We start from the raw sequence: 18,391 nt of genomic DNA, 5'->3' as shown, positions 1-18,391 counted from the left end.
AAACTTGAGATACAGCTTTTGAACAGCATTCGTGAAAACAACATGGCTGCCAGTCAGCCATTTTGAATCTGATCTGAAAAACAAAATGGCATGCCCTGGTCAATCAGAATTGTATGGTTGCCAGATGATCTGCTCCCCAGGGTAAGGGGGCACATGACCATGACATGAGGGCGCTGTGCCCCTGTCCCCTTGTTTAAAAAAATCTCTGATATACCAATCATTTACCGAGATTCAGTTATAAATTCTTGATTTTGATGAATATTTTAGAACAAAATTGGCCACCAAATAATATAAAAAAAATATATGTTTTCCATGTGACCAATCGGAGCCTGGGGGCTACCCCATAGTTGAAGTATGCGCCACTGCTTTAACCCCATTTTTAGGGTCCAGCAAACTTTTTCACCGGAAATTTGACATTTAAATTAGACATTTAAAAAAAATGTTGGCGTAAAACACCAATTTTTGAGCAAAAGAACCTCATCGTCAATCTTTTTGGGTCCAGATTTTGGTAAGAGTTCTTAAGGGCCCCTCACTAATAACTCTAATCCTAACCATGTCTAACCGGTGCAATCTGTATGGTATATACCCCTCTTCGGGTCACTTATAGTTACTTATTAGTTTCTTGCGTTTTGGCTCTGTGGTCAAACCCACTTTACTGTATGGGGCAGATACGCACAGTTGACATCCAGATTTGATTGCACTGTATCCCCGTTTTCACCTTCTCGATGAATGATTTGTGCACGATCGTTACGTCGCTGACCACATAGTGACTTCACAGGACACGTGTGAGTCGTTTATTTGGTATTCATCATCTCAAGATCAGTAGAAACCATCGAGCTAAGAGAGTGCTGTCAACTCTCGACTAAAACCGGAAGCACCTCAATCAAAACATTTCCCGATTTATTATCGGTGAACTCCGGAAAGTATCACTGCACAAACCCGTTTACTGAATTCAACACGTTGCAGTTTATATTTTACTTGTCATTGTCTATGAAGATATTGGAATATGACAGAAGTAACGGCTTTCGTTGAAGGATGTGATTTTGTGCAAACTCTTGGGGAAGGTGCATATGGCGAGTAAGTATTGAATAATCATAATTTGGTATCTATATTTTTGTAAACTGAGCTGTCATTCTCGTTAATTGCTCCAATTCTGTTTTTATTGTTTAAATTAATCCTACGGGCCTTAATAGTATCACACAATACATTATAATCTGTCAGAGTGCTAGAAATCTGTCACACCAATGTTTAATATTACAACAACAATTTATTGACACAACACTATATACGGTTCAGCAACGCACAGCATGAGTGATGTAACAACTCCATTTATAGTTAGATTATGATTGAGTATGCTGCATGTCAGACTCAGGGGCCTGATAATTTATTTGTGTCAATACATTGGCATCTATGGGACAGAACAACACATTTATAGTATACATAACATACAAATCATCAACAAATATGAATTTAAACAGAAAACTAACGAATACTATGAAACAAAATGGAACTTGAGCAATAATGATCCAAACTCAAAACTAAGGACATATAAATTATTAAAAAATAAGATTGAAATTGCCAATAGTACAAAACAGAGGATACTGACCTTATTTCTAGACTAAGACTAAGTGCACATAAAATAATCATTGCATCCGGAAGACACCAAAAACCAAAAATAAAAATTGAAGATAGAAAATGTGCAAAATGTAATATTACTGAAGATGAGCTACATTTTTGCTCATCATGTAGTCTTTATACTGAGGCCAGAGTAAGATTATACACAAAGTTTGCAGAATCAATTTTGTTTCCAGCCAATCAGCCGGCACTATAGCACAGTCACTCTATCTAGAGGAACTGTGACTATACTAATCCCTTGTGATTTTAATGACATCTTCTAACGTCTGCATAATGATGTAAATAGTGCTTGTTCTGAATTTAGTGACGATATGCAATACATATCAAACTATTTTCATCCAGGCACTTTCACAAATACCAACAATTTTCTTTTTGATAAGGACTAAATAAAAATATCAAAACCTGATACAATTTCTTTTTGAATTAGTCAAGTACCCAAACAAAATAATGTTATTTTTCGATGACCAAACATGAACAAATACAGAAGATTTCAGTTAGACTTGAATGAACTTGAATTTATTATCCAGAATTTAGGCCAAATTTGAAAGATTTTTCTGTAAACACCATTAAACATGGGGTTTGTTGAGCAATCAGCAAACTAGCAATAATTGAACAATGTCCGATGAAGATGAAAATACTAAAATCTGACCAACTTGTTTTTGAAGTGCACAAATGAATAAATCAGAACAAATATAAAGTGTTTAACATGCATGTTATATTGCATTCTTGTTTACAGAGTTAAACTGGCAGTAAACCAGATGACACAAGAGGCCGTAGCTGTTAAAATACTAGATTTAGACAAAGTCGGACAAAATTATGATAATATTAGAAAAGAGGTGAGTTCAGTTGTTTTTAGCTCTATTTTCCACATCACTTGCTGAAAGTTCCCACAGATAGCCAAAATGAATCGGAGAAAACGGCAATGCACAAACGCTGAACTCCCTTTTTTTAAGGTAGTGATGCAGTTTATTTTGCAAATTTTGACAAATTTCACTTTTTTTTTGTATTTTTAATGGAAAAGCCGCATGTATGAAAATCTGTATTCTGTGAAAATTTTAAATTAAACTCATTAGTGGAACTCTGTTAAATCCAATGGCGATGTAAATCAGCATATATTTTTACTTAACTATAAAATATGCAAATTAGCAATTATCTCAGCTTCTTTTTAGTGCACATCCCAGAACTTAAAAAAAATAGCTCCTAGACGATTTGACCTTTTCTTTTGAAATGTTCACAAATGATTGACAATGTGTTTATCTTCAAAACACCGTCGGGGCATTGTTTTTGGTTGAACAGTGTTACAACACTCGTACAGACAACTAGCCTGGTAGTTAATTTATACATAAACTTGAAGTAGTGAAATTTGAGCTGTTTCCCAGCAAAATTGACAACTGGTAGACAGTTTTCAAGACGGCACTTTCTTCATAGTAAACAGATGTACTCATAAACATTTTTTTACAGGAAACAGAGGCATGTTTTAGAAGCTATTTTTTTTAAAATCACTTTTGACCAAAATTTCAAACCATATTTCAAACTACAGTGTCCATAAAAAAAACTTGCAAAATTTTAAAATTCATACAATAAGCTTTCCGAAAATATATAGTTTTGTGGACAAGGGAGGTCATCTTGGTTGCCTAATTAAGTAATTAAAATACCTGTCAGGTAAACTGCATCTCTACCTTAATCAGAATTTATTGCAGGATTTGGTCAACATTGAATAGTATAGTATCTTGCAAAGATTTGAATACATAGTATATAAATACTGTATAGTGTTTTATATTTTTGAAAAGAGTTTTCCAAAATTGCTCTTCACAATTTATTTTGATATTTATGTAACAAATCTGACTTACAACAAATTATTATACACTGAAAATAATTATAGAATCCTGTATGACTCGAATATTACTTTATGTTTATAGGTTTGTATTCATCGCATGGTAGAAGATAAATCTATCATTAAGTTCTATGGTTCAAGAAAAGAAGGCAATATACAGTATATCTTCTTAGAGTATGCCAGCGGTGGTGAACTTTTTGATAGAATAGGTATGCAAAATATGTCTATAGAGGGCGCTCTCCTCTGCTACACAAATCATGATTGTTGTTACACATATCAAATACTGGTACATGTTATTTAAACCAAATTTGTTCACCCACAAGGAATGTTGACAAACTTTTTTTTTAATGTTATTTTTTTTTGCCAGGCGACAGTTCCGAACATTGAATGTCACTTTTGACTATTCCTTCTTTTTCTTATTATGTGCAACTTGCAAGTGCTGACATATATTGCACTTTTGCCACAGAAGTCAAGTTTGGGACTACATGACAGGGCTGTGCAGCCATCTCTCTATCAATGTACCTGCAAACCTTAACCAAAGTTCTCCCAAAGTCGCACCCATTAGTGAATGAATCTCGCCAGTAGTTCAGCCTTTCCAAGAAGACTGTGGCACACTCACTTTTGAATAGGATTTGAACTTGGGTCTCCCAAAGTCGCACCCATTAGTGAATGAATCTCGCCAGTAGTTCAGCCTTTCCATAGAGTCTGTGGCACACTCACCCAGGGTAGGAGTTGATCGTTTACAATAGGATTTGAACTCAGGTCTACCAATCATGAGTCTGATGCAACACCCACTATGCTATGAATGACAAATTTTGTTTAGTTGTAGGATTCCACATCCCGTGTTCACTCACTATCTCCATTGGAGTAACATGATATGTGACATGATGACCCTTAGTATCCTAAAATTCACTGTAATATTGTTTGGTTTACACAGGTTTCCCTGTATTTATTTGGGCAATAGACGAAACTTAAAGACAATTGGTCAGCAAGATCAGTTTGAGAGTGAGGGAGCCACACAACTGGTTTTCACTCTCAAAAAGTGTTTTATTCTTTCTCGTCATCAGAACCATTGTTTTCCTGACCCATGTAACCAAGATTTCTGGAATAGTGAACACAATGGGGGAGAGAGTAGAACAGGGGCAAAAACAAATGTTGCAGTTGATTAAAAAATAACAACCTGTCAGCAAATAAGCTGCTCTTTAATTGGTCCTATTGTTGTGTGTTAGAGTTGGTTAGCCAATCAGGAACACTCTTTCATGTAGCTTTGCATTGACTCTCTCACTCTCAGTGGTCATTTGTATCTAGTATTTACTGTAAAATATTTGGAATTTATTTTCTGTCATTTTGCTGAAGGGATGATTCAGTGAAAATAATATCCATTGCTTATACCCTTTTTCCTATATTTTACATTCAACTCATCAAAAATCAGTGAAAATGAATTTTGTACAAAACACCCAAAAACATTTTCAGTGAAAATTTATTCCAGATTAAATAAAGTATTTTTCAATATTAAATAAGGAATTTACAGTACTGGGTTCACAACATAGGTATAGAAAACCAATATCAAATATAAAGGGATGAACATGACCTACATATAAACTGTTTCATGGTAACAAACAATTTTATTATCTTCAGAAAGGTCAAGTTCAAAAATGTTGTTAGTATATACCATAAAGAATAAAGTGATGACATTTGTTGGGGTCACTAAGTATTATGCTGGGGTCACTAAGCAACATGGTGAGGTCACTAAGCAGCATGGTGAGGTCACTAAGCAACATGGTGGGGTCACTGAGAATCATAATGAGGTCACAAAGCAACATTGTGAGGTATCTAAGCAATATGCTGGGGTCACTAAGCAACATGGTTAGGTCGCTATTATATAAAGCAATTTGATGGGTCATTAAGCAACATGGTGATGTCACTAAACAACATGGGTCACCAAGAAACATCGTAGGGTCACTATTAAAGCATCATTGTGGGGGTCACTGAGCATCATGGTGAGGTCACGACGGAAGCAACATGTTGAGGACGCTGAGCAACTAGATTTGGTCACTGAGCAATTTGGTTGGATCACTACTAGTAAGCAACTTGGTGGAGTCACTGTGCAGCATGTTGAGGTCACTGAGAAACTTAGTGGGGTTACTGAGTTGAGCTCAAATGGGCTTATAGGGCACATAATCCAGAGCCAAAATAAAAGATTAAAAATACAAATTTATTTACATATATTGCTGTACTGAAATCTTCACATAGCCGATAAAGATTTGAAACATTTGTTTATTCTTGTTTTCAGAGCCTGATCTAGGGATGGTAGAAAAACAAGCTCACAAGTTTTTCTCCCAGTTAATAGATGGTGTTGATTATTTACATTGTAAAGGTGTGACCCATCGTGACCTCAAACCAGAGAATCTTCTTTTGGATGAATTTGGTATGTATCAATGTATGTGTAGGTGCTTCAAAACAACCTACTAATTTGAATTCAGCTCAACTAGCTGTAGTATTAGCCTGGGTAACAGATTGTCATTCCGCTGGTTACTCACTCTTTTCTGTAGTCTGGAATCAGTGGTAACCATGGCAATGATAACAGTATATAGCATGCTGCTAATCTGAGTATGCTTATGGATTACATATAATTAACTCTTCACATGGATTGTACTAACATATAGTTGCCACAGCAACGAAAGAGTGACTGTCCCATTCATTTAATGGGTCGAGCAACTGCTATTTATTAAAAATATACATTATCTATACTCAAAGTTTATACTCAAATACTCATGCAAACACCCATATACAAAAAACTCAATCATTTCAGTAGAAATACAAAAAAAAAACATGCAAGACAAACACAAGCGGGAAACAATATGAATAAAATGTAGCAATGTATACTTTAATGTGTCACATGCTCTTCAGTTTCAAGTTCTTTGGTTGTAACGTTGCTGAGTGCATGTCATGAAAAAAAGGGGGGGGTAATGATCTGCTATCTATGAGTCTGTTTGTCTAAGTATTCCACAAGTTGAATATGTTGTGTGCTCTCTTCCAGAGATATCTTTACAAATGTACAAAAGGATACTGAGATGTACTAAATTATATTTTGTCCAATTTTCCTCTCTGTGTTCTCTCTGTTTTCCTCTCTGTGAACATTTCGTATACTTTCAAAGGTACATGCAATTTGGATGTTGACAAAAGTAGAACTACTTAGAAGATTGTGCTTGATTGGCTACCCATCCCAAATACCGCCGAAACAGTCAGACCAATCAGAAAGCAGCTTGTTGTTGACACGCCTTGCCTTGTTTATGTGCTTCGCCTCAAAACAGCCTCACTGAAGCTGGTATATTAAAATATCTACCTGAAACTGCGTATTCCTGCTGACTGAGTATGAATCAACATCTTATTTGCACAATCAGTGAATCCTAAACTACCGTAAATACTCTAAAATTTCACCCACTCTAAACAATTTTACACCTAAGTATTTGGCGTTTTTTTGTAATTTATTGATCCCAAAGAATTTTGACCACACCAGAAATTGCTCACTTATTTTTACTCAAAAAAATTGCTTAGATACATGACTTTCTATAACTATTCAATTTCTGCAACTGTATCTGTAAAATGACTAATTTTCACTGGGTTTAAATTTCGCTGATTTAGCATTTCAGGCATATTCAGTGAGTTTAAAATTCATGGTTTTATCATTTAGATAATGTGTTCTATGCTAAATTTTACATATTCACAGGGTTTTAATTTGGCGCATTTTTCAGTCAGGGAAATAAGCAAAATTAAAACCCAGTGAATAATTAACCCTTTTATAGTATAACCCAACCTTTATATTTGTTGATTTCTCACTCTAAAAAAACTCGACTGGCCACAAATTTATTGTTATTTTGTATTCTAAAAACCCAACCGTGTATCAAAACAAACTATTTAAAAGTGGCCGAAATTTTGAAGTTTTCATGGTAATTACTACAATAATATTCTCGCCTATGCTAAAACAGACAGACATATATTACTAGTAGTATATTCTCAGCCATCGCCAGGATTGAAATAATATTTTGTTTAATACCCCAGTAGACCAGATTCTATTGTGTCTTTTTTATTTTTTTTTATAGAAGTTTAATATTTCATATTTTTTCACACAGAAAATCTTAAGTTTACAGACTTTGGTTTAGCTACTGTTTTCCGTCACCAAGGTAAAGAGAGGTTGTTGTCACGTTGTTGTGGAACACCGCCATACGTAGCACCGGAAGTGTTGAAAAGAAAAGAGTATCACGCTGAGCCATCCGATATCTGGTCATGTGGTATTATATTAGTGGCAATGTTAGCTGGTGGTAAGTTAATTCTTGTCACATTAGAAAACACATGTGTGTAAAACCTAAAATACTATGAGAATATGAGGTTATTACAAGCATACAGCAAAGGCGAGATGGCAACCATATTGACCAACACGTGCTGGAGGTTGAATAATAATAACTTTATTACACTACTAAAATCTTTCAGAGGGTTTTGTATTGTAAGGAACATAAATACAAAGAAATATAAAAACCATAAAATTCAAAAGAGATAAAATAAAAGAAAAATGTTAGTACAATAAAAGAAAAAAACAAATTAATTACTTTCTGTGGTTTTAAAATTGTGCATACTTTGCGGTATTCTTGTGATAACTTTATTATTATACATTTTTTTCTGCTCATTACAAACCCAATGTTTTATGTACTAGTTGTATCCTGCCCAAAGTGCTTGTTATAAAAAGTTAGTGTACAAGGAGTCAACCACACAACAAACTATACAGCATTGTTGGTTTGGGTACATGACAAATTTATTTGTTAAATTTATTTTATTTAGTAAAATATGTCATGAACTGAAATCACGTTTATGAGTTACATGCATCAGAAAGTCCTGACATATAATGCAGTTTTGAAACACGCTTTGAGTCATGCTTAACACAACTTGCCTAGGAAATAGGCAATTTTCCGTGTTTGGCATTCACTTCGACACGGTGGCAATGAATCATAAGTTCTCATATAACATGTATAAAGTAATAACCAACAAATTCCTCAATTTGTTGTGCATCGAATTTTGATTAATTAATTAGGCTGCATTATAGATGTTAGTTTTTTTTGCAATTCGATGTAAACCCTTTGATGCTAGATCACAGCCAAATCCACATGAATGCTTAACAATGTTTTGCTGTTTGCCAACAATATCTGACTCAGATACTAGTGTCCATATTTTTTCCATATTCATAAATACAATTCCCTCCATTCCAGAGTTGCCATGGGACCAGCCGACGTACGACTGTCAGGAATACTGTGATTGGATGGACAAGAAAATAAATTTAACTCCTTGGAGCAAAATAGATACAATAGTTCTAGGTATGACATGCCATGAAATCTAAAAATAGCTTTCCTAAACACAGTCGTATCTTGGCGAGTGTACGTGGAAGTTCAACATGCAAACATCAGGTGTGTTATTTTCTGAAGGATTGATAATATTTTGCCTGACGTTGTACTTAATATTATCCTGACATATAGGCGTGAGTATCGTCTTCGCCGGCCGAACGGCATCAAACCTCAATAACTTTGTTGGGCTTGGAGCACCGCGGAGGGTGCAACTCACGTGAGTCATGCTACTAGTATGCATAATACGTGACGCATTTGTTTTTGTAATTCAACTATTCTATCGTTTTACTCGTCTAAGAATAAAATGTGAAAAAAGTTGTTTCTTTTAGTTCCCTTCTATTGATGATTCCACAAACATCTCAAGAATGACCACGTATCATTTAATTACTGCGGTTATTTATTTGTCTTCAACTCACTACCTAACCAACCTACTCGGGCTTTACGGCTATTTCCCTGGAAGTACACAGCGATATTTCTCAAGTCAACCATGCCGGAAAACGATGACGTGGCCCTTTCCCGATAGGACATAAATTATGGAATTGCCCATGAAATAACACACTTGTATTAGTCGTCTGGCACTCCCTGTAATCCAAGCTGTGTTTATGAAGGACTGACCCATGTAAAAGTGTTGTTCCCGAACAATGAAACTCGAGGACTTCCCACAAACTGCCTCGCCTTTGCCTGATACTTTTACACCTGGTGTGCTCTCTCTCTCTCCTTCACTACTCACGTGATCTTCGAAGATACCCGAAATTTGGCTCGGGGTCCAGCTCATATGTGATAAAAACGATCGCGGTCACGGTGACAACAATACCCGAAATTTAGTCATGTCAACCTGGTTTCATTCGGAGTTTCATATTAATGTATAACGTTACATAAATGATTACATCTATTTCTGACAATTAGGTTACAGAGGGACCAGTTAAGACTTGCTAAGACTTTAGTGCAAACCCTGGTTTTGTTCAGTAAGGAAATTAATACAGACAACACCTTAAATACAAAACTTCAAAAGTCGTAAGATTTACTGAAAAAAATATCATTTTTCATAATATTTTAAAATATTGATTTACTAATTAGTTTGCACCTCAGATTTCATACATGTTTATTGCACACTCATTAAAATATACACCTCGCAAGCAGCAACCTATATCTGAGTGTAATCAGAAATTAAATAGTAATTTCACCTTCTTGGATTCAAACTTTTTTATCAGCACCATGAAAACAGTATAGTTTTACAGACTCTGAAATAGCTCAACTATAATACAGAATATTTTACCATTATGTGAAAAATCAACATGAAAAATAGAAGCAGAATTTGGCAATTCAGTATTGCTTAACGATACAATAGGGTACTGTATAACAACAACTTATACTGTTCCATTATCTCCCGAACTAAAATATCTACTCAAGGTAGATATACCTCAAGTATCATAGTATGTTTAATAAATTCTTAGCTCATAGTTTTGGCTTTTCTAAAAAATTGGTTGTGCTTAATATGTGAGAATATTTATATGCATGTCCCAAATGTGTGTAATGTGAATCTAGCAACATATTTACATAAATGTACCTTAGTATACATCACCGAGAGTCAATATCCTTTGACATTACAACTAAAAAACATAAAAATATAACTTTTTTGGTAAATTTAGAATATACTTAGCAATTTAGTGATATGTGAGCGTTGCGCTCTCTTTATTCCGTTTAGTACGCCATTTTTGGTGTTTCCCGTTGAGCTATCACAGCATTTCTTTACTCCGTCAAATAGATATTAGGGCGCAAACTGTTTCGAAAAAGTAAAATATGACGAATTTCGTTGTATTATATCCCAACTTGATTTTACACGTACAATGTCATGTCTGGTTACGTCTGGGGTACATACAATCTTCAAGCTTTGACAGTATTTTATAGTAGTTGATGGCGGACTTTAGAAGTTTGAGTAATGGTACTCAACAGGAGATTTAAAAAAACTAACTGTACGACGGCGGTATATACGACTCCGGACAAATTATATTTTCCTCTATTCTTCAATTGCTTTCAGAAACGGAACGGGGTGGTTTTAATCACGTTCAATCACACTTATTTTTCGGAGAATGTCAAAATAAATATAACTTACAATAGACATAATTCACGTACAGGACGTGGAAAAACACAATAATACCGTTAGCGCAAAGATCGGTTACCCAACTGTATAGGCTGTTTCAGTTTAGAGGTAAATTAGGGTGTATTTCTGCATTGACATTTCTTCCGTCCAACTTAATCAGCGGTTATTTAGAAGTGTATGGTAATGGAACGGAAATCTGCGGTTTTTTTCAAAAAATTCCGTTGATTTACGTTGAACTGAATGGACGACAAACGAAGCATTTCCGGCTGACGGGTACGCGACGGATACACCATCCCATAATCCGACGGATACGCGATGGTTATGCACGGTTATTCTGCATAACCGCCAAGAAACCGTTATGTAACCGGACCGGCAACACGTGTTTTAATGCCGTGAGATCTTGTGATATGACAGTTAATCATATCAATGAGTTCACATGACTATATATGGTTATTTCTTATGTTAGTCAGATCTCCTGTTTAATATAATCATAAAAAACGCACGTTTCATTTTTCTAATTGCAACAGTTCTTTAGATTTAACAGTTATACATATTAATGAGGTTAGAAGCCCCACCGAATGGGCACTCAGTCAAATGTCCTAGCCATGTGTCATTCAATTGAAATGTATGCATAACCTCATTTCATACGTGAAAGATTCTGTGTCCGATATAGCCGGATCATCACCGACTGAAGGAGACCGTGATTTAAGTAGTGAGTTGAAACATGGCCAGGAATTCTGGGGTGGGGAAAAGGGAATGGGCGTTTGAATGGAGACGGAGGTGATTCGTATTTTCTCTTCACCCGGCACAGAGTCACATGAATCATTATAAATATCAGTGTTCACATTATTTGCATTTGTTGTAGTGTTAGTTATATCAGTAGCATTTGTTGCTGTATTTTCATTTGAAGCGTCTGGCACCCTATTTTGTTCTCTTCTATCATCGTTTTTATTGTCATTGTTGCATTTATCTTTTTCACCACTCTTGTGTTTATCTTTATCAGGATAATCAGTGTTTTTATCATTATCATTTTCACCCACTGTGGTGTTTATCATTACCATACTCACTATTGTTTTTTATCATAATCATCGATCACTGTTGTGTTTATCATTATCATTTTCCACAGTTATATGTTTATTGCAAGTGCAGTGCCTACATTATCTGCAGTAGTTTAATTTATTTCATTTTTTTTATCAACATTAACATTATTGTTTAGGGCATTTGCAGCCCCAGGTTTACTCATTTCTTTTCGACAATTCTTGCAAAACCGAAAGATTACGACCCTCACACATGACATACATTAGGCCATTAATATGCTCATACACATTATAAATGTATACCGTGCCAGACCCGAAAATAGGTTTGCTTGAATTGGCAAAACAAAACAAGTTGCGATATTTGTTGAACTGCCGTGCTTGAAATTAAAACGAGAGATATTTCCCTGCAAAAACAAAAAATACAAAATACAAACAACCTTGATAAAGTTTCAGATAAAAGAAGGATAAACAAATGATGACATTTGAACTACATATTCAGTTTAAAAAAAACATCAATCAAAAGGGAAACTTCGTTAAAAATATTTTTAAATGGGCTAGCCAATCTTCCACATACTATACCTATTTAATTTATATTATTTCATAATACTGAATTCATTAAAACTGCTTTGCTATAAAATGTGTGCATTAGTTTGATTTCGTTTTACTTCCACTATGCACAGGTATACTAAAACTCCTGGAAGTGTGTTACACAGTAATTTAAAACACTCAATTGCAGATGTAATTAACTGCATAGTAGCACGGAGTAAGAGGTATACCAGAAAATACTATAGAGAAAGAGGAATGACGGAAAGAAGATATAGGAGAATTGACATTCATTTGAACCGTTGCTTCAGAAAATTGAAAAATGACAAATAATGACCACAATTTGCATTAAAACACACGATCTCAAAAGCCATTTAATTTAAGACACATATTGATGGTGTACTTTCCATCAACAATCTTGAATTTAATTTTATAATCCAATAATATACGCTCTGGGACCGTATATTCAAGACTGCTGAATTTAATTTAAATTGGCTTAATTACCAGGTTTTTCTATAATATACTAATCATATCATCAGTTTTACACGACCACACTTGCTGTGATGTACTGTATTGTATTTTTGAAAATAAAATGAACTTGAAATTGCAACTATGAGTGAGAATGTTTTACTTCAAATATGTATTGATGATGTAATTAATTGCACTTTACACACGCAACTCTGTCGTTTTAACTATCACCGTATTTAATGTGTCACAATACTACAAGTTAATATGGAACACATTAACCACAAAATGACTAGCTCATACAAAATTAGTATTGATAAAGCCTACTTCTATATTTGTGGCATGGTAACCTGCTACATCTCCAAATCTTACTTTGGGTGAAAATGTGTTGTCCTTAGAAAAGAACAATTTAAACCCCTGATTGTAGAGTAGTTCCTGTAACATCTTATACTTAGCTAATGCCAAATCTGGCCTGTTTTTTCTAGGAATAGCCCAGATGTGTAGTTCAAATGATATCTGTTTGAAGTATTTAAGAATGCCTGTTTCTATGAAATCTGGAAAAACTTTCATTTCATCGGCTTCAATGTCAATCTTTATGACATCGATTATTCTCTGCAAAAAATAATGGAAATAAATTAAACTATAATTATCGTATGTATATTTTAACGCATATCAATAAGCATAGGCCAGATTTCTAGCATATCTTGCAAAATCACTCAAACATAATTAAAAAATGTAATATCTTTACAATTTGCAGCAATGCATATGCATAATTAAAAAATGTAATATCTTTACAATTTGCAGCAATGCATATGTATCAATACTGGTGATTTTGTAGTTTGTACTTACCTGTTCATGGCCCAACATATGTTTAATGGATTTAAGTGTTCGACATTTCCACTTCTGAAATCCTTTGCTTGTTGAGTGTGTCACGGTATTATTGTTTTCATGCCATAATCCTATATTGTGGAACCAAACTTTCTGAGCATGTTTGTGATCAACCTCACCTATGCTGGGGTACATATAAATTCATAAAACTTAAAAATTGTATGAAACATATAATAAAAAACAAATAATTAAAAGAAAATCTCTTCTAGGTGTGCTTAATAGTCATGTTATGTTATATTCACAATGTTTAACTCAAAATCCTTTACAATTGTCGTCAATGACAGAATAGAGCATAACACATTATGACATTGAAAAAATGCATTTTCATATTAATACAATCGGTTTTCTGGCAATTGTGTATCATAAGGTAGTATTTATTATTAAAAACAAAAATGAATGAAATTTCACTGACACTCAAAAGACATTCATCATATGCGGCAATAAAGACGACTGACGAATGAACACCCGTAAACACAAACTGATATTTGTTCTCATGATGCGTTGCCTGACCTATTTGGCCGACGAAAATACATCTTACAAGCAAAGCAACACTGACATGGAAATAGAATATATAAGTAGTAGGAGTAATTTGATTGTAGTTGTTGTTACCAATAAAGTGCATATATATATATAATCATTTATTAAATACATTCATAAACAAATTTGTTGTCATTGCTGCTTTAAAATTTGTTGTATATAGACTGTTTTCATTGGAATTGTAACTGCATACCACACTCATATGAGAACATAAGGAAACAATAAGATAAACATAATAACAACTTTAATTTAGTTATTGGCCGAAAAGTGCCTTGAACAACAACATTTCAACAATTAGAGATTTGTCATGCTAAAGGAGTTCATTATGTGATAACATCTTCTAGAAATTAGTCACACCACTATATTTTTGAACATCCAATAAACTATTTCAGATAAAAAGTCTAGAAGTAATTAGTTCATGAAAGTGAATTGGTGTGGTAACAACAGATAAAAAATTTCTAATTTTAGATATTCTGGAAAAATTAATTGAATGAGTGCCAAGTTACATACATGAATGACATGAGTCTCCATAGCTAGATGATTGTAAAAAATACTCCGTGATTACGTACAGCTTTAAAACAAATTACCATGGCTGCTGACAATGAGTTGATCAATATGACGCAGCCCGCTAATTATCAAAACGTATGTTTCTTTGTTTGTAGTTGATGTCCATTTTTCTGCATCAAGTTTATCGAATCACAAATGCTATCATTAAGCTTCTAATTCTAGTAGCATACATATACTCGTATTGGTTATATATACATATACAGTTTCGTGTCATACACATACACGTGATGTGACTAAAAAATAATCGCTTATTGAAACGCAATACATACTAAGCAACAGTGATCCAAAACACGTACATGACATCCAGAAATGCTTGAGCAAAGTGTGCCCTCAATATCTAACATGCATATTTAAATAAGTTACGCCAAGCCTGAGATATTCCAAAGATACCCAAACACCTTTTCAATCATTCTAATAGAATGAATGATACATACCTTGGATCAAATGTATACACATTACATCCATAGTTTGCCATGTCGTCATCAAAGCTCCAATCATGTCCGACGCTGTAAAATGCCAAGCTTGGAATGTCAAATGAGTCAATTATTCGTTTTTCGTGATAGCTCTTACAAAGTAGACACAGAAAGACCATTGAAAAAATCAGTAGTGAACTCTCATATGACTATACGCATTAACATAGGGAATAGAGCTATTAAATATACTTTAATTACATTTTACTTCATTACATTATTTATTTAAATTTAGTCAAACAGGCGATTTCTACCAATTAAGTGCGCCGGATAATGCTTCCATGGAATGAAAAAAACAAAAAACAAAAAAACGCTCAACCACAACAGAATACAGGTACATGTAAATTTTGATCACAAAAAAACGTACTTCCATAACTAAATAGGCAATTCAGGTGACAGTGCTGTTAATTGTGATTGCATATTAAACTACACAGGTTTACAAAATTCAGCATTGTGATAGTTATTTGACAAAATTTAACCACCAATTATTTTTTTATTATATTCCGTGATATTAAACTGAGCCCTTTATTGTGTTAGGAAAAGTGTCTCTACTAATCGCGACAAGTGTTACATTCTTCCACCTAGACGCCGTATTCTAAACCCCATGTGCCATTTACATGCTAGCTATAAGGTCACAAACCAGATGATGATGAGTTTTACTGATTAAAATTCCTGGAACCAAATGTTATACAAAATGTAATACTTACCCAAATGAATATGCTAAGCAGTTATTAGGTTGAATGTCCACATCCATACATACATTCCATCCACCATCTCCTGAATTACCCATGCGGCTCATATTTTGGCAGTTATATTGTACTGTTGTAATGTAACTCATTAACTTTCCCCAAGCATTGTGATAGTCAATAACTTCATCAAGTTCATTTGTTTTATTTCGAGAATAATTGGTTCTATGTGTGATTTTCTAAAGACAAATTTTATATAAATACAACAACAGTGTTAACTACATAGATAATGTTGTATTACAGTTTGATATTAAGTTACTAGCCGCACATGGAATTTAAAACGAACATTGAATTATGAAACTAACTTAAAGTAGTGTTTTTGTTATATAAAAAGCTGGTTAACAATTTGCCGTGGTGTTTTGATATATTTTTTATGTATAACGTGTATATATTTCTCAAAAAATTTTATAACATAAAAGGTCATGTTGATTTTATGGTTGTAACGAGAATAGAATTTCAGTTGTATAGTTGTTTAATTAATTCTTCCATTATCTGATTCAAATAAATGCTTAGATACATATCATTAAAGTTTGAAATATGTTGTTATTTAAAACAGGCAAATTAGCTAAGAGCTACCTATCTCATTCATGTAGCAATATATATTCAATATTTGCATTGCCATTGGAAATACATATCCAAACAAAAATTCCTCAAAATTATTACAATTATTCACAGGTAGTGAATCATGCACCCAACCTACAAATTGTCAGGACGAATTCATTATAACGAAATTAACCTTACTTTGTATTTATTAACTCCCGTATTTTTACCCGGAGAATCATTTACCTCAGCTGGAAAGAAAAAGGAAACAATGTAGCACACACTGTATTGTTATATGCATTAAAGCTGTATATATATTACATGTATACATATTAATGAGATTATAAGAATGCACCAGTTGCATGTTCTTATATGTAACAGTTATGTACACTAATGAGGTCACATGACTATACGAGTTCACCTGATAATTAGCCACATATTTTGTCCAGTAACACTATAATATTGGTTACATGTTCATATCTGAATCAGTGCTCGAGACAATATTGCATATTATACTGGGTTATACTGGATGACTGTAGATTTATTAGCATTGTAATCTGCAGTTGCACGATCAGGCGGCCAATGACATATGATGATCCCTGAAAGGCTATCCTCCTATATGTGTCCAACTTGGTTTTGAATTCATTTAAGTTTTTGCAGTAACAACCTGCGGTAATTCATTCCATGAGGATGTCACTCTTCGAACAAAAAAGTTCTTCCCTATTTTCAATATAGTGTGTCCTTTACCATGACCGAATGAATGACTATGCAACCTTTATGGAACTGTCCGATGGGTAAAGAAAGGTCTGTGATCCCTTTTTTCGAAATTGAATGTTTCAATTAAATCCCCACGAGAACGACGTTCTTCTAAAGTTGTCAGATTTAACACATAATCTTTGTTCATAACTACAGTTCTGCATACATTAATTTTGTTGCACGTCTTTGTATATTTTCCATGCGATCAATGTCTTTCCGCAAGTATGGAGATCATGCTTGAATGCAGTATTCTAAATGTGGACGTACTAATGATGTAGTGGTAAAATATCTTTAGCATTACAGCTTCTGATAATTCGTTTAATGGTCCCCATGACACAGTTTGTCCGCTTGACACTTGCAACAACATGTTTAGACACTTTAATATCTTTTGAAACAATCATTCCCAAGTTCTTTTCATCTGGAACACAGCAACGTGAACCATTGCCAAGGTGATACTGAAAATTTTGGTTGATTTGGCTAAAGCGAATTTTTTTGCACTTATCAGAGTTAAATAGCATCTGCCATTCCTCTGACCATTTGTATAATCTGTCTAAATCTTGTTGTAATATTGCAGCATCGTCATAAGATCTTGTAATGTAACAAGTCATTTGTCCACAACATCACATTGATATTACTGATTTGCATATTATAGGTGTTACAGAAACAATTCTTCTTGTTTCTAACAGGGTTAAAGATATTGCAGATATGGATATCAATTACATTGTATGACCCCGTTCCGATCACCACATTCATTTTCAAGTACCATTTATTCTGTTTTACTTTTTTTATGTATTAGGCCAAACAAAATGTGTTGTTGCCCTCAGCGATCGACCGAAAAATATAAAATATCGGATCGCGTTTTTTCCCATATACCTCGGC

The 18,391-nt window shown here is 34.1% G+C and overlaps 2 protein-coding genes across 2 annotated transcripts; one reads left to right on the top strand and one right to left on the bottom strand.

Annotated features, from left to right (window-relative positions):
- The first annotated feature begins 1,006 nt into the window (after positions 1-1,006).
- Positions 1,007-8,879, top strand: LOC146747370 (serine/threonine-protein kinase Chk1-like). Its single transcript, XM_085498625.1, has 6 exons — positions 1,007-1,077; positions 2,372-2,471; positions 3,555-3,678; positions 5,763-5,897; positions 7,603-7,791; positions 8,731-8,879. The coding sequence occupies exons 1-6, from the start codon at positions 1,007-1,009 to the stop codon at positions 8,856-8,858; spliced, it is 747 nt and encodes a 248-aa protein (XP_085354751.1). The 3' UTR covers positions 8,859-8,879.
- A 4,426-nt stretch (positions 8,880-13,305) lies between these two features.
- LOC146747369 (putative methyltransferase-like protein 24) lies at positions 13,306-16,260 on the bottom strand. The gene is made up of 4 exons (XM_085498403.1): positions 16,178-16,260; positions 15,435-15,506; positions 13,858-14,020; positions 13,306-13,620 (listed from the first exon to the last, which is right to left on the bottom strand). Exons 1-4 carry the CDS (start codon positions 16,258-16,260, stop codon positions 13,306-13,308), a joined length of 633 nt encoding a protein of 210 aa, XP_085354529.1.
- Between the last annotated feature and the right edge of the window lie 2,131 nt (positions 16,261-18,391).

This window comes from Saccoglossus kowalevskii, chromosome 4 (genome assembly GCF_978046115.1).
Source record: "Saccoglossus kowalevskii chromosome 4, keSacKowa6.1, whole genome shotgun sequence".
NCBI lineage: Eukaryota > Metazoa > Hemichordata > Enteropneusta > Harrimaniidae > Saccoglossus > Saccoglossus kowalevskii.
The sequence above is the reverse complement of the archived record's forward strand: the minus strand, read 5'-3'. Positions and strand labels throughout refer to the sequence as shown.